The sequence below is a fragment of the Manis pentadactyla genome, chromosome 3 (assembly GCF_030020395.1).
Source record: "Manis pentadactyla isolate mManPen7 chromosome 3, mManPen7.hap1, whole genome shotgun sequence".
Classification (NCBI taxonomy): Eukaryota; Metazoa; Chordata; class Mammalia; order Pholidota; family Manidae; genus Manis; species Manis pentadactyla.
In genome coordinates this window covers 107,036,560-107,059,333 of record NC_080021.1, presented here as the reverse complement: position 1 = coordinate 107,059,333, position 22,774 = coordinate 107,036,560, and the positions used below count along the sequence as shown (strand labels likewise).

At 37.9% G+C, this 22,774-nt stretch overlaps 1 protein-coding gene across 3 annotated transcripts in view; it reads right to left on the bottom strand.

Moving 5' to 3' along the window:
• CUBN (cubilin) overlaps positions 1–22,774 on the bottom strand; it is a 257,655-nt gene that overhangs the window by 70,059 nt on the left and 164,822 nt on the right. For all 3 annotated transcript variants that reach the window (XM_057498263.1, XM_057498265.1, XM_036889071.2), the window contains exons 40-48: positions 17,628–17,825; positions 14,929–15,075; positions 12,594–12,784; positions 12,258–12,441; positions 9,220–9,394; positions 7,847–8,025; positions 6,483–6,692; positions 5,706–5,846; positions 4,736–4,917 (exon numbers count right to left, since the gene is read on the bottom strand). In XM_057498263.1, coding sequence (XP_057354246.1) covers positions 4,736–4,917; positions 5,706–5,846; positions 6,483–6,692; positions 7,847–8,025; positions 9,220–9,394; positions 12,258–12,441; positions 12,594–12,784; positions 14,929–15,075; positions 17,628–17,825 — 1,607 coding nt within the window. The remainder of the gene's footprint in view (positions 1–4,735; positions 4,918–5,705; positions 5,847–6,482; positions 6,693–7,846; positions 8,026–9,219; positions 9,395–12,257; positions 12,442–12,593; positions 12,785–14,928; positions 15,076–17,627; positions 17,826–22,774) is intronic.

Sequence of the window (22,774 nt, the reverse complement as noted above, 5' to 3'; positions counted from 1 at the left end):
ATATATTCCAAAGAAAATGTGGATTTTGTATTAAGGATTCAGAAAAGAAATTAATTCTGAAAGTGATTCTTTGTTGAGGTTTTAACCTCCTAGTAGAGAAGACCTATAGATAATGACATTTGTACTTTTTCCTAATTAAATCACCCCCATCAGCTCCCATAAGGCCCACAAGTTGACAGCTGCAGTCATGCACACAGAGCTTCTAGTCAGCCTTTTAGTGCTTCAGTCTTAAATATGAATGAATAGCCAAGGGTCATCACACATCTAGGGAAATATCTAATGCAAAAGGCAGAGACCACTATATATAAATAGGACTCACGAACTTTAAGGAAACTTCCAATGAAGCAACATAAAACTTCAAAAGTATGATTAATATATTCATATATGTATGTGAATATATTGAATATATATTATACTTTAATATATGTAATATATTCAAAGAACTACATAAAATCAGGACAGTTCTACATACACATTCTCAAAAATTTTACCACCCACAATCACTTCCTTAGGGAGCTTTAAGAGCATATGCCTCACTAAAAAGAGGAAATTAACCAAGAAAGAGAAATGCACATATCATAAAACCAGGTATCCATCCCTGGAGAGGAATGAAGGGACTTGCAAATTTGATAGTAAATGGAAATTCCAACATGACAGATGGCTTAAGGGTTGCAGCTGATGGACAAAGGCTATTGCTAAGGAAAATGAGGGCAACTGATGGATGTGCTCTATTAAATAAAGTGAGGGTGTACAGTGGCCTAGCAAGGTGTGTACAAGAATCAGTGATGCATAGAAAACAAAGAAAATGTAAAAAGGACACAATTATTATTACTTGGAAAAACAAATGCTACTACAGTATACTACTTGGCATAGTTGGCAAGGATATTTACCTAATCACAGTAATGAAAATATTAAATAGCAATTTAAGCAAAACCTGTGCCTCAGTATTTTGGGAAGAAGTTGGGGGAATATGTGAATTGTATGCAATCCTGGGTGCATTTGCCCTGCTGGTGGGGGATGGTTTGTGAAGACAGCTAAATCCTCGTCTTCCATAGTCAGATCTGGAGAGAGAATGTCTAAGGCCAAAAAATAAAGTAGTAGCAGAACAGGATTATTTTTTTGAAATAGCCACATAAATACCACAAAAGAAGAGTTGAAAGTGGATCCCTTTGGCATCTATCATTCAGAGACAGGGAAATGGCAAGTATGACAGAATTAGAATTCATGGTTGTTGCTCTAAGTTTTATTTTATGTTTTGAGTCCTGAAACTATGACCCTTCCTATGATCTTTCCTGTGAGGCATGGGATTATTCTGCTCTTAAGATTGCTAATAATTATTGCATTAAGTATGATCTCAACTACAAAAACAATTGCAAAGGAAAACAAAAGTATTTGACCCAAGCAACCAGAAGTTTGCAACTGTCACTGACTGAGCAACAAGGGCTGAAGGACAGGCACATCAGGTGAGGAAATACATTAACATTAATCTACAATTAATACAGTATCTATGCATCTGTGTCTGTCATTTCACAGTTAACAATCTTCTTTCACACTCAGGGATTTCACTTACTTCCTTTCGCAAAAGGGAGCTAAGAACACTATGGTGTATCTCCAGTATCTGAGCTTGGAGAGCGGGTCCCCAAGGCCTGCAGGGACTCACGTGGCACCTCTGGCAGAGAACAGCATGCCAACCACTCGTCTGCTTAAAACTCTGGGTGGTGGCTTGCTCTATGACTCTAATCCCATTCAACTTTGTGCTGCCATAGGCTTAATTTTTCTCTATAGCCATTTTTGTCATGTGTAAAGATCATTTGCCTTTAAATTAATCTAACCTATGGTCCCAATGTATGTTGTGAAACTAAGAGGCTCTTAAAAACAGCTTTCACAAATATTATGACAAAGAGATGCTTGGCAAGATGGTGGCGTGAGTAGGGCTGCGGAAATCTCCTCCCAAAACCATATATATTTTTGAAAATACAACAAATACAATTATTCCTAAAAGAGACCAGACAATACAGTACAACAGCCAGGCTACATCTGCACCTGCGAGAACCCAGCGCCTCACAAAAGGGGTAAGATACAAGCCTCGGCCCAGCGGGATCCAAGCGCCCCTCACCCCAGATCCCCGGCGGGAGGAGAGGAGTCAGAGCAGGGAGGGAGACGGAGCCCAGGACTGCTAAATATCCAGCCCTAGTCATCCGCACCGGGAGCACAGACACACACTACGTGGCGTGCTGGATACTAGGGAATCAGAAGAGTAAAACCTGCGAGCAGGTCCCCGCAGCCAGCGCCCCTGGGACAAAAGAAAAACAAGTGCTTTTTGAAAGTCTTAAAGGGACAGGAGCCTCACAGCTGGATAGAAACGTCCCTGCACACTCAGCCCAGCAGCTGGGAATCCCAGGAAACTCCAGGCGCCCTATCACCTGGGCGGCAGTGCAGCTCTGAGGCCCCTCACGGCCATAAACAGCCTCCCGCCCATTCCCCCTCTGGTGCAACCCCACCATAGCAGAGCAGCAGCCTGAGACCAGCCATGCCCACAGCAGCTGCGCAGGGCCTCCTCCGCAGCCGCCCGGGCCAGACTTAGAGGCCCCATCGGCACACAGCTGCCCAGCACAAGCTGCTAGGGGTTGCCGTTCTCACAGGAGAAGAAGGTGACCAGGAAGCAGAAACGGACTTTGTTCTCCAGCTGACACACATGCCAACTGCCCACAACTACCTCTATTGCCATGAAAAGGCAGAAGAATTTGATCCAGACCAAAATCACAGAGACAACCCCTGAGAAGGAGCCTGGGGAGATAGACTTAACCAATCTTCCTGCAAAAGAATTCAAAATAAAGGTCATAACCATGCTGATGGAGCTGCAGAGAAAAATGCAAGAGCTAATGGATAAAGTTGGGAGGGAGAATACAGAAATAAAACAGTCTCTGGAAGGACTTAAAAGCAGAATGGATGAGATGCAAGAGGCCATTAATGGAATAGAAATCAGAGACCAGGAATGCAGAGAAGCTGATTCAGAGAGAGATAAAAGGATATCCAGGAATGAAACAATAATAAGAGAATTGTGTGACCAATCTAAATGGAACAATATCCGCATTATAGGGGTACCAGCAGAAGAAGAGAGAGAAAAAGGGATAGAAAGTGTCTTTGAAGAAATAATGGCTGAAAACTTCCCCAAACTGGGGGAGGAAATAGTCGATCAGACCACAGAAGCCCACAGAACTCCCAACAGAAGGGACCCAAGGAGGACAACACCAAGACACATAATAATTAAAATGGCAAAGATCAAAGACAAGGACAGAATATTAAAGGCAGCCAGAGAGAGAAAAAAGGTCACCTGCAAAGGAAAACCATCAGGCTATCATCAGACTTCTCAACAGAAACCTTATAGGCCAGAAGAGAATGGCATGACATATTTAATGCAATGAAACAGAAGGGCCTTGAACCAAGAATACTGTATCCAGCATGATTATCATTTAAATATGAAGGAGGGATTAAACAATTCCCAGACAAGCAAAAGTTGAGGGAATTTGCCTTCCACAAACCACCTCCACAGGGTATTTTAGAGGGACTGCTCTAGATGGAAGCACTCCTAAGGCTAAATAGATGTCACCAGAGAAAATAAAATCACAGCAAAGAAATCAAACCAACCAAATACTAACTAATGGCAAAAAATAAAATCAACTACCCACAAAAGCAGTTAAAGGAAACACAAAAGAGCACAGAACAAAACACCTAACATATAAAGAATGGAGGAGGAGGAATAAGAAGGGAGAGAAATAAAGAATCATCAGAGCTGTGTTTATAATAGCTCAATAAGCGAGTTAAGTTAGATAGTAAGATAGTAAAAAAGCTAACCTTGAACCTTTGGTAACCATGAATCCAAAGCTTGCAATGGCAATAAGTACATATCTTTCAATAATCACCCTAAATGTAAATATACTGAAATCACCAATCAAAAGACACAGAGTAATAGAATGGATAAAAAAGCAAGACCCACCCATATGTTGCTTACAAGAGACTCACCTCAAACCCAAAGACATGCACAGACTAAAAGTCAAGGGATGGAAAAACATATTTCATGCGAACAACAGGGAGAAAAAAGCAGGTGTTGTAGTACTAGTTTCAGACAAAATAGACTTCAAAACAAAGAAAGTAACAAGAGATAAAGAACGACATTACATAATGATAAAGGGCTCAGTCCAACAAGAGGATATAACCATTATAAATACATATGCACCCAATACAGGAGCACCAACATACGTGAAACAAATACTAACAGAATTAAAGGAGGAAATAGAAAGCAATGCATTCATTTTAGGAGACTTCAACACACCACTCACTCCAAAGGACAGGTCCACCAGACAGAAAACAAGTAAGGACACAGAGGCACTGAACAACACACTAGAACAGATGGACCTAATAGACATCTATAGAACTCTACACCCAAAAGCAACAGGATACACATTCTTCTCAAGTGCACATGGAACATTCTCCAGAATAGACCACATACTAGGCCACAAAAAGAGCCTCAGTAAATTCCAAATGATTGAAATCCTACCAACCAGCAAATATTATGACAGTTTACTGTGATTTTATTCCATCTAAAATACTCAGAATTTATCTGAGGTACAGTTGCATGGATGGGAATATTCCTGACCCAGTGCTTTATGATTTATGGGTCAATAAGCTCCTTCGACAATGGAATATAATATCCCTGACTACACAGGACACTTACTGTCACACGCTCACTGCTGCAGGATGGATGAGCTTCCAGCCTCAGGTTGTTAAATGTCAGGGTGATCTGTCTTCCTTCCTGCACGGTGATCCTCCATTCACAGATCCGGCCATGGAGGTTTGGGTTCGGATAGTTGGGAGAAGTAAATGTTCCAGTAGGGCCCCATAGATCCCCACCACACCCTGACGGGGGAAAAACACAAGGAAACTTCCAATCAGATCAAGATAACCCCTTCTATAAGGAATGTTCTCAAATTATTTTTGGCCTTATTATCCCACTAGACAAAAGCATTGCTCTTCTTTATCACTACATGGATGCAACACTCAAAGAGAACATTTGTATTCACTTCCTATCTTTAATATTTAATATTTAATGTTTGTTTTCATGGATGAGAGTTCACTGGCAGCATTTTATTAACATGGCTTAAGAAATATAAGAGACCAATAAATACAGTGCTCTTAAGAGTCAGGACAATCAGATGGCTACAGCAATTATGTAACTTTTTCAGACAGGATCTTCATTTCATTTGAGTTTGTCAAGGAATTTCAAATGCAAATTTTGATTAACTGGAGGACTAATCAACTGGCTTTCTTAAGATGAGCCATATGTATGTACCATTCTCCGCCCTTCCACCTCACGCAGTGTTAGTTCCTTTCCTTGACAGCGTGGGTCACAATGTGGTCTGCACACGCTGATGTGACTGATTACTGTCTGCCTCACCACTAAACTGCAAGGTCCAAGAAGTCAGGACACTTTTTTTTCTCAACTACTGCTAACTCCAGTGCCTAGCAGAGTGCCTATCCAGTGTAGGTGCTCAATTTATATAAATATGTATGTACATACATACATATATATACATGTTTTAATATTCTATTGGTTTCAGGTGCACAACTGGTGATTCAACAATCACATGCATTACTAAATGCTCACAACGGTTAAGTGTAGTTCGTTAATGAATCAAAGCACTTACCTTCCATGCTGGATTCAAAGTGTAGCTTGAATCCTGAGGCAGTAACAGAGTCATCTGTGCCAAACCTGACCACAGCAACATTGCTAGAAGTGTCTATGCTGTTGGGAATGGTGTTTCCACAGTATCTGCCCAATAAATCTCCTGTGAGAGTCAAATAATTAAGTATGTATACATTAATTTCATTTTACCTCTACTTGAGGTGTTCTGCAAGTAGGAAAAAAATAATGAAAGACAAAACCCTGCCCATGAAGAAATGGCAACCTCTATAGGAGAAGCAGGACAGACACAAATAAACATCAGCAGATTCAAATATGTAAGTCTAACAAAAACTGCAACCAATTAGGGCATCTTCTCAGCACAATGAGGAAGTCTAGCTCATTTGGTTTAAGAAGTAGTTCTGAGCAACAGAGTGACAAGCGTCCATCTAATGTCACCTCCAGGATGCAGTTCCTCTCTTTACCCTGTAAATTGCCCCTCAACTGCATGTGGTACCGGGAGGTGTCGGCAGGGACAGGCTGCCTTCTCAATACAGGGCTCTCTCAGTGTGGCCTCCAGGACAAGCTTACAATGACATCCAGGGCTTTGGAGACCCACTATTTATGGGTAGGAGCTGAGGGAGAGAAAAGCTGGCAGTGCCCAGACCTAAATGACCCCCCCTGCTTCTCTGCAAAGAATAGACACCGCTTTGCCTTTATTGGAAGTGAGTAAATTTAGGAGGCTGAATGAGGACTTGTGAAAACAAACACCCCCGAAAGACAGAAGACATATTTCACTGACCAGAGGTATGATTTTCCCAGATCTCCACAAAGTCTTTTTCACAGCCAGAGGAATTCTGAAGGTTAAAGTCTTCAAAATGGATGGTGAGGTAGTGTCCTGAGGGACCCTGGAGATGCCATTCACAGAATGAATTGTCTCTATACGGAAGTGTTGGATATCCAGTGCTTTCAATGATACCACTCTGCCCTGTCACTGTTCCCCCACACTGGGCTACAAAAAAGGAGGAATATTCTATTATAGTGGTTTATTATTTTTTTTAAAAAAAGCACATCTAAAAACTTTAAGGTGCCAAGTGAATATGAATTGAAATTCTAAAAATTCTGAAAATGATTAGTGTTTGCCTTATTGCTTAAAATCTACTATTGCTGTAGATAAATGGCACCACAAGTTCAATCCAATCAAGGGAAATGGAGGATGGACAAGCTATTGAATGGCATATTTTGCAGCATCTCATTAGTTCTCTTGTTCATTTCAAGAACCAACTGCTATCTTTATAGGGCCTGCCGTGTACCCTGTGTTGGTGATTCTGAAGACCAGGTTCCAGCTTAGGTGGCAGGGGAGCTGTGATTGATGAGCAATGCCAGTCATTCCTAGTTTATCAAATAAACGTTCTACTCAGTAACTGGTATGTCAGGGCCTTGAAAATTACTCTTCAATTATTTCTTCTCAGCTGGATGTGGTAGTTTGATTGAATTATATACAACTTGCCTCAGGCCATAAATTGGCCTATAGTGTAGGTTAAACACTGCTACAACTAGGCTTTCTGAATTTTGGCTGTATTAAATGTTTGGGTAGTGTTCGGGCCCACCAGAAATTAAATTCTGTGTAGTTGTGACCATATTATAGTGAGTCCTCAGCATGCAATTTATTGCTCCTTTTTTAATTAAGGAAATCAAAACCTAAGGAGACATTTTTTGCTTTTTGTGTACTGACTGATCTGCCATTAGATAGTAAGAGGAAAAACATCTCAATTATCTAATAATGATGAGGAGTTCAAAGTTACTGTTCTAAATATAGTTATTTGATTACAAAAGAACTTTGCTATTTAAAGTAATACTATAATATTTCATGTTAAGAGGAATTAGCAAGAATTTGATTTAACTGAATGTTTTTCACAAGCAAGTTAGGAGAAAAAATACAAAATATTCAACTCCACTAAAGAGAATCTTTTAAAAAGGAAACAAAGTTAAAATTAAAATCAATAAATGACTTTGTAGTCTTGAACATTTATGTTCTTTATTTCTATAATTAAAATGATTATTAAAATTAGGCAGAAAGACTTTTTTTTAAATAGTATGTTTTTTTAAAGTTTTAATGTAATTAAATACTTAATTACATGTGTAATGTGTAAAAAATACTGTTACCTATGGAATATTTGGCCTTGAATCCCACATGCGTGGGGCTGTTGTCAGACCGGAATCTCAAATACATCATCTCTCCTGAGGACAAGTGACTGCTGGGCAAAAATGTCCCACAAAGCTTGGAAAGTACTGGTGCATTTGAATCAGCTCCATCTCTCAACTCAAGGTAATTTGATGTACAGCTAAGGAGGAAAGAAAATTCTGTCTAATATGTAAAGTCAATTGCTTTGACATATTTTGATAATAAAGACTTAACTAACTTTCTCCACAAGCATTATTAAATTGTCATTTCTGTAGCAGAAGTCACTATGACAGAGTCTGTTTAAGCTGGAACGCTGCATAATATTTTCCTAATCATAATATGTTCTTTAGTTAGTAGCTCAAAGAGACAGGGTTTAAATGAACCACAGTGAAGAATATTTACTTGTCTTCTATGTTCTATATTAGTTTCACAAATATAAAAGGCATTTGCAAATGAATCCCGAGGAATTTAAAAACCAAGTATTTTGTTTCATAAGATGATAGGACACATTTTGCATGACAAAGATGAACTCTCTTGACAGCTCTTTGACCCAGGCTGATAGGGTCTCTGCTGTAATTTTCTGTCTACAAAAGTGGGGCCAAAATTTACCCATTATTGTGTGAGAAAGTCAATCATCCAATTAACGCTCCCTGAATGGGAGAATGGAAGTATGTGAGGAGACCAGAAATGGAAAGCAGAAGCTCTTCTACTGAAGTTTCATACCATACGTATATTCAGGCAAATGTACACATGCTTTTGTGAAATGAAGAGAATAAAACAGATTTTTTTCAATCTATGCAGTTATTTCCTTTGTGTTCAATATAGTAAGACTTACTCTCTGGTGTACAGAGAATTCTTATTAAAGAATTCTTTATTAAATTTTAAGAATTCTTATTAAAGATTGGGAAAGTGTACTGTACTGGCTTTCATCCTTTCTCTGACACTGGTGACTCCTGGTGTCGTATAACAAAATTTCCATTTGTTAAATGGATATTTTATAATTTATGACATTGAGTGTGAGACTGGGAAAATAAATACTCCTTGACCAGAGACACTGTATTTTTTCTGTGGGAGGAAAAATGGATAACATAAATCTGAAACAGCCATTGTCACAGTCTCCTGGAGGATGTGCACAGGTCACGAGGGACAGAATATTTGTACATCATCTGCTAAGCCAGCGTGAGAGTGGCTGGCAGGCAATGTTTTCAGGCTTGAGGTGTAAAACATTTCCTTCTCCATCCCTAGATTTTCTATGCAGTGTATGCTGCTGAGAAAAGAAGGAAAATGTTCTGAGACATGAAAGCTAAAGAATACTAACTCTGGGTAGAAGAAAAGTTAAATGGAGGTGACTTACTTGGGTGTTACTTCAATATTAAATTGATCTTCAAACTGTAGCCTTAGGAGCTTTCCAGGAGGAGCAGCTATGAGCCAAATGCAATCAGCATGCTGGGGATAATTGTTAGGGTGGTTGGGGGAGGTCACATATCCAGCAGAATCAGCACCATGGATGTAGATAGTGCCCCCACAAGCTGTCAGAAAACACAGTTAAATCAATCTATAGTCTTGAGAAAGAGGATGCAGTCAACTGCCAATATCATTTTTAATGTCTCTTTATCTGAACTTCTAATCTTGATTTTGTTTCATGTGGAATTATCCTCATTTCCTTTTTAAGCAAATAAATCTTGAATTTGATATCGAGGGAGCTACCATGTGTGTCACTTTTTAATTTACCGAACCATAAATTTTCATCAGAAACATAACTCTTCCTTAAAGCCAACAAAATGATTATTGCACAGTAACATGCAGTAGAAAATCATGGAGGCATTAATACACATCCACCCCTTAGATAAGCCTATACATGAAAGACTAAGTAGATACATTTTTGTACAGCTTTCTGAGCATTCACTCATTATATTTATTCAGGATTCAGATGTATTTGAAGAGCAAGAGATGAATGGCATGATAGAATTCATTAGCCAGTTTTTGCAAGAAGATAAATGAGCTTCTTATACTTCTTTTCTACCAGACCATAGTATTACATAAAAATACTTTCCTTTTATCAATAAACATTTTTGGGCACTTTCAGCAAACAAACCAGGCCAGAGTAAATTGGGTACTTACAATGCCAAAGAGATGAACCTAGTAAGTTAGCCTCACAGACATTGGATCTGCTAAACTCTACTGACATTTATTTCCACTGTCATTCAGCCATTAGGGTCATATCCTGAATTTTGTCATTACCCAGAATTACTTCATCTGTGAAACCCTGCACTGCAAATTCCTTTGACTGTCTTTGAACTCTTTCTGTTGGTCTTTCATTCAGACTCTCCTTGAAAAAATGCAATTCTGTGATTATATCTAATTCAAACTATTCATGAAAACCAATTACAAATGCACATTCTCCACTCTCAACACACCAAGCAATCACTCCCCACTTTTTCATACAAATGCCAAAAGCTCTGTGAACCTGGCTTTCCACTGTGAGCCTTCTCCTCCCCACTCCCTCTGCAATCTCAGCTCCCCTTTAGAATGAAAATCGATGGCCCTTCCTCAGTGCATCACCCCTTATTGTCACAATCCTTAATAAAGTAATTTGTATGTCTGTCTTTATACCTGCCCTGGACACTGGCCTCCCTATCTCCAGGTGGGCAAGGTCCCTGGGCACTTATCACACCTGTTCTTACAATGTCTTTTTCTGTCCTCTGCACTGTGAAGTCCTTGATAGAATATGGTAGTGTGCATGGGATGAAGCATTTAGTAAATATCTCATACATTAATTAATAAGCCAGTTCATCAGGTGAGAATAAAAAGCATCAAGTACAGAGTTATAAAAAATCTCCATCCACCATACTGAAGAAGTGTCTCTGGAGAAAGAAAGATGTACAGAGCTAGGTGAATTTGCTGTCAGAAGCTGTCCACAGAATAGCGCACATTAAAGGCTGATAAATGGGAGTGGCATAGAAGTAGGTTGCTGGGAAGACAGAGCAAGTAGAAGGCTGACAGTTGTTAGGGAAAGGATGAAGGAGAGAGTTGGGAGAAACAAAAATGGTCATGCTGTTTACTGAGCAAGAAGTTTTGAAATCCACAGACCTTTAGGTCTAATATTAAAGGCAGAAAGATGGGGAGAAGTCACATCCTTACATGAATAGTGAATCCACAAAGAACAAAAGAGTCAGTGTTTGCAAATCAACTCTTAGTGTATTTGAATCATCACTAAATGTTGACTTTAAAAATGTAATTCAAGACAGAGTCATCTAATGGGTTAAGTAGAGTTCTGCCGAGTGGGCTGAAGTCTACTCCCTGGACTCAAGGCCCTCTTGCTCTACAAAGCCTCAGTAGCAGGTGAAATCCTGTGCATTCACAGTTCAGCAGCAAAGCTCAATGTGAAGAAAGGGAGGGATCAGAAACTCCTTGTACAGCACTAAAGAGTGATGGTGCTGGTGTTCACAGGGCTGTTTTTAAAGGCTCCTTCCAAGTGTCAGAGCTGTGTGTACTGGGAAGCAAAAGAAGTGCATTCCCTGTAATCAACACACCTGCTCAAGCTATTAGATGATTTCCTGTGTCAGTTGGAGACTATTTCTTCACCTTTCTCAAAATGAAAAAATTATGCTGACATTTTGCAGAATGTATGGCTTATTTAGATTAATATGTCTTTTGAAATATATTCAGGAATCTGAGATTGAGGTCAAAGGATTTTTGTGAAATCCATATTATCTAATTTTGGAGGACAAGCAAAGATCTACTTAATCTCTACTGATATTACTCTTTTTTAAAACTATGCTATTTATACTTATTTTTTCAATTGAACATTATATAAAAATAAATGTCACAAAAATTAAGTCATTACAGTAGATATAATTATAATCAAGTATAATTAAGTAAAAGTAATTAAAGATCACTACTGTAATATATAATTAGATGAGTAATAATAGAATCAGAGGATTATCTGTTCATTTAAAAGGAAGCTTACAAATGCTTACAAAACAATGCAATTATCATTCTTACAATGTTTCTATAACTGAATGTAACTTACAATTAGGCAGTTTATACAGAAAGGACTAAGGAATTTCAGGGTATCCCTAAGATCAGTTCCACTCATGGAGAATTTCATTTTGTTCACTCTCTTGATAAGCAGCCTTGGAAAGATCTGAGCCTCACTTTACTTACCTGTACAGTGGGGATGATGGCGCCTTCCTTAGAAAGTAGTCTTGATGAGACACTGAATGTCTCAGGCATATAGTGAGTACTTGATAATAGATGGCTATTCTTATTAACATTATTAATCTTAGTTCAGAAAAGCAAACTCTGCACATTTTTTCTCAAATCTATTTAAACAAAGAAGACCAAGCAAGTGTAGGAAAAGTAGACAATAATCTCAGTGAAAATACTCACCTAAACTCTTTGCCTCATATCTGATCTTAAATCCTTGTCCTTCATTACTATTATCAGAAATAAACTGAACAAACATTTGATTATCTGAGGTGAACAGAGTGGATGAAGGACGGTTGCCACAAAAACGGCCATTCCCGCCATGGAGTCCCAAGGGTGGAGAATAGACATCAGGCCCATTTTTTAGCTGGGAAGACAAATTAGATTTGCATAAATTCCTTCATATTGAGAAAGAAAGAGTCCTATCGATATATGTCCTGGGGAGAAAAAATCATCATTTTGTTTTTTGAATGAAGTCTGCAAGGAAAGTAATTAGAAAAGGTAGCAAGCATGACCTACCACCATGTAATCCCCTTGGCTGCAAGAAGCATCTCGGTTTGGAATCTGGAAGGGCCGTTCAAAATGGACAGCAATGGTCAGCCCACTCTGTACCAGGACATGCCAGGAGCAGTTGAGGCTGGGAGTGTAGGCCTCAGGATACTTAGGGGATGTGATAATCCCTCTGTCTGCGTGCAGATATCCACCACAAGCTTCCCAGGACAAAACAAAATTCATTTATTTAAATGACATTTACAACAGGATCTTTATGCTTTCCTGATTTTCTTGAGAATTTTCAAAGTATAGGCAGTAGAAGTGTGGTTTGAGACTAATTGGGACCAAAGTATTATAAATGATGAACACAGCAAGCATCTATCTAGCACACTCTATTGGGTATTCATTTTGGTGAGTTTTTGCCAAGATTAGGATATTACAGTATGCAATAGAGACAAATTACTTATTTTCATGAAGCTTACTTTATAGATAAGTAAGACATACCATAAACACACATTAACATGTGGGATGATGATAAGTTCTACAAAGAAAAATGAATGGGGGGTCGGGAGAATGGTACAATATTGTCTGGGGAAGTTAGAAAAGGCCTGTTGTGGGGGTAACATCCAAGCAGAGACCTGAATGAAATGAGGGATCAAGCCATATGGCTTTGTGAGAGAAGAGCATTCCAGTTCAGAATACAGTGGTGTAAAGGTGTGATGTGTTTGTGGTACATTATGGATGCCAGAATGAGAGATCCAAAAGATAGCAAGGCTAGGTCATGCTGGAAATGGAAAGATCTTATTCCAAATAAGAGAGGAATACATCAATGGGTTTTGGGAATCACAATGATATGACCTGACTTAAATTTTAAAAGGATCACTCTGTCTGCAATACCTAGACTACAAGGAGAGATAGGGAAAAGCAGAAGCAGGCTGTTCAACAAGGAGTTGATTGTCTGAGTCCCAGGAGAGATGGTAGGTGGCTGAACTAGGATGGCAGCGGGAAATGGGGACAAGTGGTTGAAAGCCAGATGGACTGTGAAGGTAGAACCACTGTGATTTGTTTATGGTTAGGATGTAGGGCATGAGAAAAAGAGAAGAATCTAGAATGACTCCAGGATTTTTTACTTAAATAACTGGAAGAATGTGCTTTCCATTTACTAAGATTTTGAAGAGTGGAATAAGCAGGTTTGAAGGGTAGAAAAGAGTGTGAATCAAGAGTTCAGTTTTCACATGAAGCTTGAAATGACATGAAGTTTTTTACATATGCACCCCCCACATACATATGTGTGTGTGTGTGTGTATATATCTGTCACACATACATACCCAACAGAGTGAGGGGTTGGGAACTGAGAAAAGAAAATGAATGGGGCAGGTACTAATCTGCCAGTTTCAGGGACTGAACAGCTCACCAATGAGTGAGTGCCAACAGTTCACACTACTTAAATCACAGAGGTGGTATTTGTTTTAGGTCTAATCCCAAAGCCCTTTCTTTTAAATTACCCTGCAGCCTGACTCGCTTGGGTGTCAGGAAGATAATTTACCTTCAGTTGCTCCCTACTCTACAAAAGGCAAATACACTAGTGGAGGAAATGTTGGATTAATTTTTAATGCCTATATAGAGAATCTACTTTAAAAATCATGTTTTTTGGTTAAAAACCTGAGTGTTTTTCAGTATTCAATATTGCATAGCCTATTTCTTTAACTTTAATCTAGCTTGGACTTAAGTTATCATTGGACTTCACATTTTGTCAGGTTTTGGGTCGCAACACACTACACGTGACAGCTTCCCGTATATTGTACACATTCTCTGGCTCATCAGATTCATATTTCAAAAGCCACAGACTCTTCCTAACAACCTTCAAATGGGTGATTTCAGCTAAGGGATTTCTGAAAATACTTTCTATATTACTCTGTTTTTTTATTACTTTTTTTTACTATATTACCTTTTATTACTATATTATTTCCTAGGTTGAAGACAATCTGACTTATTTTTCCTTTGAAGTGTGTATAGATGTGAGCTGTCTTCTAGTTCCTACTCTTAACTAGGCTGAAAACTCGTTTTAAAGATCTCACTCTTGTGCCTACTATGAACAGGTCTCCTTGGGGGGAGATGCCTCACCCAGAGACCTGGAGACAGTGATCCTTTCATACAATTGGCCACAGTTTTTTTGGATCGGGACTCAGTACCTGACTTAAAGATAGCCACCCAGAGGCTGGGCAGAGGCTCATGTGTCTGACTTACACCCTGTGTCCTAGCACGGAAAAATGGGCAGAGCATATCAGGGAGAGAGAAAGAGATTATGAGGTCAGATGAGATAAGATGAGATGAGATTCATAAAAACGCGTGAACGTATTACTCCTGTGAAAGGATGCGTTGAAGCCCGCTCTGGTTACACTGAAGTCTGAGGTGAACTGCATCAGCATGTACTCTCCGGTGGACCGGATGGGCCCAGGGACCTCTCTGCCGCACAGAACTGCTAGCTGCGGGGCCATGCTATTGTCTCCTGTGACAAGGAAGGAAAGAGCAGTGTCAAAATACGACGTCTTAAGAACCTGCTCCAGCATTACTTGAGATCCAGCCAAAGCAGCTCACACATTTTCAGGAGATAATGGGATCACCATTCCCAGGAGATAATGGGACCCCCAAATATAAGGTCACTTCAGGGCTGAATTAATTCTGGCTGCAGCTTGGAATGGTGCTGCCTGCCTGCTTCTTTATCCTTTTGATAAAGATTTGTTTGCTAGTTTCCACTGTATATCTAAAAACTGGCCAACAGCTCTTCCTGGCACAACTCAAAATCAGAGCGTGTGGGGCTAGGAAGTGATGGATGACCAGTGCCAACATTGTTAGAGACCCTTCTAAGCTGCTCTGATTGCTGAGGGTCAAGAATCCAAAAGCGAACAAAGATTGATTCTTCAGCTTCAGATCCTATACCAATGTTAAAAAAAAAGCTCATTTGTAAAGAGGTGTGCAACTTTCATATGACCTTCCCCCTCAGCTCCAGAGGGGTTTTGGTTGTGTTTTTTTCCTTACTTTTCACTAAAATAAGTGAAATATGTGTTGTTGTTTATTCATTTTGCTATTAAAAGAACACACTTATGTCTATGCATGGACTATGAAAAAGGAGAGTTTCAGCCAGTGTGGGCTTCCAAGGGGAATGCAAAGGAGCACTGGGTCACCTCGGGCCCCTTTTTCCTTTTCATTCTCTCGGATATAAGTTTTCATCAAAGCAACTGCTTGGGTCAAAGCTAGGATGGACCAAAGGGGACTATACAGATTTGGATTCCTTGGCTGAGAAATATGTTGTTTTTTCACTGAGGCAGAGAATTAATACATTTTAAGCTTATAAAAATATAAATAGAATATGAGACAGGAGGAAATTTGCCCTTTAACACAATCAGCAAAATGAATCCTTTTGATGTTGGCCATTCATTATTAAAATGTACTCATTGTTAACTACTTTAGAAAACAAGTTATTTTTCTGTAATTACAAACGCAATGGCATAGCTATAAAACAAGCTGCTTCAAAATGTATTCTTTGGAGGGTTTCTGACCTCTGGAAACTTCTGTATTTTTTACAATTCCAAAGTTCCCCTCTTGAACTCCATTTGCACTTACTGTCTTCTTATTGTTATGCTACTTTGCTACACATTTCACCCCAAATTGGTTTTGTTGACTTATTCTCTATCTATATCACAAACATTTGAAGTTTATTATATGTTGCTGTTTATTTTCTGCACATTTATTTCATCTCTCAGAGAGACTGGGTAGGGTCTATTGATTTTTATTTCTTTTCTAAATTTCACCTCAGACTGATGAAAAAAACATTTATCCTAAATACTTATTGATCAACTAACTGATTAGTCAGTAGATAACCCAATAACCACAGGATGGTTTGTCGCCCCCACCCCAGTATCCATAATAAATACTGAGGTATTTCTAGTATTTTCAGTAAATCAACATGTGGATGGTAGCAGGGATGAGCCCAATCTTTAAAGTGAGGTGCAGTCCAAAGACAGTTAAAAGTCAGGGCTAGAAGGTAGTTGGATGATTCTCTCTCTCGTCTAACCTCCTCAATTTGGAGATGTAGAACCCCAGGCCCCAAGACTACTAGTAGCTGGCATTTACTGAGCAACTGCTATTACCACTTCGAGTGCTTTACATATAATACCTGATTTTATCTTCACAATAACACTATTATGTAGGAATTACTGTTATCCCCATTTTGTAGACAGGAAACAGTCTTGGAGAGGATGTATAACTTGCCATGGGGCATAAAGTAAAAAGTCAACAAGGGTGTAGGCCCTTGGCTAATTAACTCCAGAGACCCAAAGCCATGCTACTAAATGACTTCTCTAAGATAGTAAAGAAATTACATTCCAGATCTAGGAAGAGATAAAAGGATTACTGATTTTTGATGTAATGATTTTTCTTTTCTGCTTTATTTATTTTTATTTTTTCAACTTTTCCTAGGCACAGTGCAGTTTCATGGAACCTCTTTTTGGAGGAATCTTTGGGATGCAAAATTTGTCAGTGCAGAGTCTGGAAACAATTGATTCAGTTTTGAATCAGGACAACCCTGTGAAATGAATAAGCAGGTGGAGAGTGGCTCAGCTCTGCTGGGAAGGCCGCAGCAACGCCTACAGCTACCCTGGGATGGAGGGCCAATTTACTTGTTCACACTTGGGTCTTAAAACCATTGGTATAGTTTAAAAGATCTATCTACAAGGCCTTTCAACAAGAAAGCAGCACAATGGGGAAACTGAGACCACTATTTCCTACGTTAGCCAAAGGTAGTACTTTCCCACAGAACTGTAATGCTATTCCTGACATAGGATGTGGATTATTTTGTTATATGCATTTTAGTACTTTCCTTACATTCTTCAGAAATTGCAGCCAAATCTGGAATTTGATGCCTTCATTGACCACAGTATCTGTGAAATTACACCCCAAATAGATGAGGGTAGAAAGCAAGTATGATAATAATTGAATGTAACTAAATTTATGTCAGGATTGACACTTGGTAGTTTTTTATTTTGTTTAAATGCTTCTCACCATCTCTTATCACAAGTCTGTCATAGTCACATGTTCTATGTGATTCTATGTCCAGAGAAAGGATGTTGAGTTCCACAGTAGAGTCTGGAGCCTGAATAAGCCACATACAGTCTTCCCTGTTATTGTAGTTTTCAGGCCAGCCTGGGGAGAAAAGAAAGACTGGCGCATCTCCAGTCCTCAGAAACCCACCACAAGCACCTGTAGAATGAAGAGTAACACCTGTGAAATACCTCCAGTAGAAAAGAAACTAGCACATTCACTTTATAGTTCTATGCTGAAATGAAACAACTGATTAAACAATGTTCTTAAAGAAACCTACAAATATTTTGTTAAATCCACAGACAGCTGTGATTTCCATAATTTACTTTCTGTGTAAGAAAAACACACCGTATTCTACTTTCACCATAATTTTGCCATACAACCATATGTTAATGAGTGCCTATTATTTGTTAATCATGAAGTAAGTTCATGTAGAAGACCCTGTTATTATTATTATTATCAAAGCAGAACTCTGTTTGTTTCCTGTATACTTTAATTGTCATGTTTTTAACAAAGCTATTCGCCATGCAATTCTTATCTAGACAATTTTGAAATAAGTTTCAAGTTGGTAAAATGAGACATTCAGAAAAGCACATAAGTTTATATTAACAATAGCTTTTCTCTACTTTTTATTCCATTTTTTCAAAATTAGCTATATTTATGTAAAATGAAACTTACTGTTTTAAAGTGTACAGTTCAGTAGTTTTTAGTGTATTCATAAAGTTCTACAGCCTCCACTACCATCTAAATTTTAGAACATTTAATTCCCCAAAAGAAACGAATTACCATTAATTCCCTATTCTCTACTCTACCAGTTCCTTTTCTTCCTTTCCCCTCAGGATAAACTCAATTGGCCTATCTTCAAATTCAGATTCTTTCTTCTGCCTGCTCATATCAGCCATGGAGCAACTCCAGTGAATTTTCATTTCAGTTATTTTATTTTTCAACTCTAGAATTTCTAGTTGGTTGGTTTTTTCTTTTAATACTCTTCCTATCACTTTTACTGATATTCTCTATGTGGTAAGACATCATTCCCATACTTCCCTTGAATTCTTTAGACATGATTTCTTTTAGTTCTTTCTCATATTTATAATACCTAATTCAAAGTCTTTGTGAAGTAAGTTCAACAGCTTGGCTTCTTCCAAGACAGATTCTATTGATTGCTTCTTTTCCTTTGCATAGGCCATACTTTCCTATTTCTCTGTGTGTTTCATAGCTTTTTGTTGAGAGCTAGATATTCTAAGTAATATGGTATGGCAACTCTGGAAATCAACCTCTCCCCCGAGGTTTTTAATGCCTTTGAGCACTAGTTCTGTAATGTCTATATTCATTGTTATGTAGTCATTGAAAACTGTGTTCAGTTTAGTGAATGATAAACTAATGATTAGACAGATATTCCTCTAAATGCCTTGAGTCATAAAGTGTCTCAGTCTTCCCAAGGACATGTATATGTGTGTGTGTGTGTGAGCACACATTGGATAAGCCTACGAGGCCACAGTAGCAGTTAACAACTCTGCCTTAATCTTCATTTCCTACTTGCACAGATCCTCAAGATCATATAGACATGAGAGATTAGGGCCTTCTTGTTTTTTTCCTTGGGCATGTGCACAGCCTTGCACATGTGTGTGGCTGTCTAGATTTCCAGAAATATGCCAGACGTTTTCAAAGCCCCCTATGGATATTTCATTCCCTAGTTTTTCCTTTTATAGTTTTGGTCAGCCCCTAGTTAGCTGTAACTGGTATCATTGCACATACAATTGAGATGTTAAACAATTGCCTTTTTTGGTTTTCATGAATACGAGATAGAGTTATTGGCACAGAGGAAGGTTCTGAGTCAAGTCAAGTGAAGACAAGTGCCGAGAATGGAGCTTTTCCAGGAAACTTCTAGATGGGTAAAATAATGACAATTCTTTAGGAACAGGATGTTTTCTGTAGCTCCAAATCTGTTCAACTACTTCTGTTATTTGATTGAACCAAACTTCTGACAATCAATTAAATCAAAAATAAGTTTTAGTTGTATCTAAGAAGTTTTGAAAGAATTATTTTCTATCAAGCATTTCTTTACTCCTTTACATATGCTAAGTCTCATCTTCAGAGAATACAAACGCTGAGCATGCCAAGCTGGCTCTCCACTTCGGTGTCAAGGTTTCACTTCACTCCTCCCTCTGCATCTCACATAAGCAGACTTTTCCAATCCCCTGTAGGTGGTGGCTTCTCATATTCCAAAACACAACAGAGCACTGAGATGTAGCAATTGTCAAATGTTTTCATGCATCTGTACTGTAAATGCACTTTCTTCAGATATTCACCCTCCAGGAAGTGAAACACAGTCACAGGAAATTCTAAAATGTGTCTGCATTTCTCTAGGACACAGATACGTAATCATTCTAGACACACTGTTCCCTCCATTCTACACCAGCCCCACTGAGTTTCACTACCACGGCTAGGACTTCAACATATTCTGAAGGCTTACTCATTGATGCTTTGGTTGTGAACCTTTTATGAGTTAGTTTGTTGTGAATAAGACCACAAAAATTTGAATGTTCATTTCTAAATCAAGTATTCAGCTTAATTGAGGTGGTTGGCTTGTATCTCACAGAAGACATGAGAACAGAGATCTTATTTTTGAAACAAATGATCCATAACCATTACTCATAATACTGTGACAATTTTTGTAAACAAGTGGCTCTTACCTTTCACATTTTTTTCTTTATGTCTTACTATAGATTAGCAAACTATAGAAAGAAAACTAAAAGAAACCTATTTAATCTTCACATGGCAAAACTGGGCCTGTGCTATTCTGTTCAAAAAAGTTTTACAGAACGATAATGTTTTATGTCTTGTTTTCACAACTACCATGTTTTCAAAACTACTGCTATTGCAAGGCTATTTCAAAGCTGGAGCAGAGGGAGAGACAGGAATAGGGAAAATTAAGATGCCAAAACATTGAGTGTTCTTACTGAGATGCAGTTCACATCCTTGGATAAACACTGTTTAGACTGTTGCTTTAATTTCTGTAGTTTTGAAAAGTTGATTTTGACCATTTTTGTTTTGCTGATGGTCTCATTGTTTTTTTTACGGGAATGGATTTTCAGAGGTCCTTCCTTACTCCATTACTATGGAAGTTTATGACTCATACCAGTACATGTTTGAATCTTAACAAGGCCACTAGGAAGTGAATGTAAAATGTCATAGGACTTACTCCATTACTACATAGACTATAGAAGAACAAAAATAAAGACAAGTAAAAGCATTTTTCAAGTGGAAGATCTTAATATTACTGTCTTCATATGTTAAGATTTTCCTCTATGTGAAATATTTACCCTAGTTTTATAAAATGCAATTGCCACACTATCAACCATGAATGTTATTTGTCAAATATTCCAATTTTTCTTATTTCCAAACACACAGGAAAATTGTATTTCCTGATACTCTGTGGTTGAGTAAAGCCATTGGACTACTTTTGGCCAAGAATTATGAACAAAATGTGTCACTTTTAAGCTGAGCACTTTTAGACTGAGGCCCTCTTTCTTCCTGCCATGGTCCCACGTAATGTCCTAGACAGTGTCAGCTACAACAGCGTGGGTTATGGAGCGATAATGATGACAAGGTACCTAATTAAAATAAAACAGATATGTAGCACTAACCAGAAAGAAAACTTATTTTTTTCAGCCACTCACAGTTTGGAATTTTTGTTCCTGCAGCATAACTCCTCATGTTCTAAGTGAAATATCAACTAAAGTTTTCATAGTTGACATGTTTAATTTCCTTCAGATGACCCTAGTGTACATGAAACTCAGTTTCCTTCGCTTGCTTTTTATCTTCCTGCACCACCTGCTTTGTTATTTAATAATTTAGTTACTGTATTGTTATTCAACTGACATATGAATGCTTTATCTTTCCCAGCTACTTTTAAGCTCCTGGAAAATAGAGATTATATCTTGATTCTTTTCTTAGTCTCCTCAATATATCTGTAACAAATCTTCAATAAATATTTGTTGAATTAAATTAAATATACATATTTGTAAGAAGTGCTAACCGTATAATGCTCAATATATTAACATATTTTAAAATGTTAAGCTTTTTTAAACTTAATGAAACTTTCAAAATGTGATGTCATCATGCCATCTAGATAAGTAATAAATTGTAAAATTCCTTTACCTCCTTATTTTCCCCTTTCTTTCTCAAAAAATTGAGATTTACGATATTATATTGACTCATACCTTTAAATCATATAATTATACAACAAAAATATAAGAAGGGAATTTGTATTTTTTTGAGTACTAAATTATATTTGTTGATAAAATGTTTTGTACTCATAAGTGATTCTTTCTCTAACTTGAGATTTGTGGACATAAAAAAAAGCTTAACTCAAGTTTACTTACAAGAATCCAGAATTAAACGGATAGTTCTAAATTACATTTGGCAGTCTTCTGATGGTTCTCTGCTCTTAGGTAATAGATCAATATTTTAAGGAAAGGATTCATATTTAATGTTATGAAACCCCCCTCCATAAGGAAGGTAAAAACAACATCTCAGAACAGAATACTAAGAGGCATTAAAAAAATAAGTATGAATTACACCTTTATCAGTTATCTCTGTCAACACAAATTCCCAATAAATTAAGCAAATAGATGTCACTCTTTTAGGGTCTGTTTTGTTTTGTCCTTCCAGAAGTTTGAATACTGAATATTCTTCACTGGGATCATATGATAATGTATCCCAATCAAGTATTCCAAGAACTAAAAATATCCTCTAAGAAATGTCTGCCAAATCTCTTCTATGTCAATTCTGCAATTCATAGGAGCCATTAAAAGTTGTTTAAACAAATTTTCAAGGAAAAGTACAGTCTCTTAAAACACTGCTTGCTGAGGGAATTAATAAGGATGTATTTTAAATAGCAAAATAAAAGTTTAAAAATTAGGCCTATTTTAACTTGAACATGAAGGTTTACAACCAGCTAAGGAGAAAATGAAGCTTTCTGAAGGCACATTTAAAATGAAATAGAAAAAACAGCTCCTTATGTCTACTAGTTGATCTTTAAAGAGTGTGTGTATGCATGCACATGGTATTCACAAATCATCAAGATTTTCAGACATCTCTGAAGC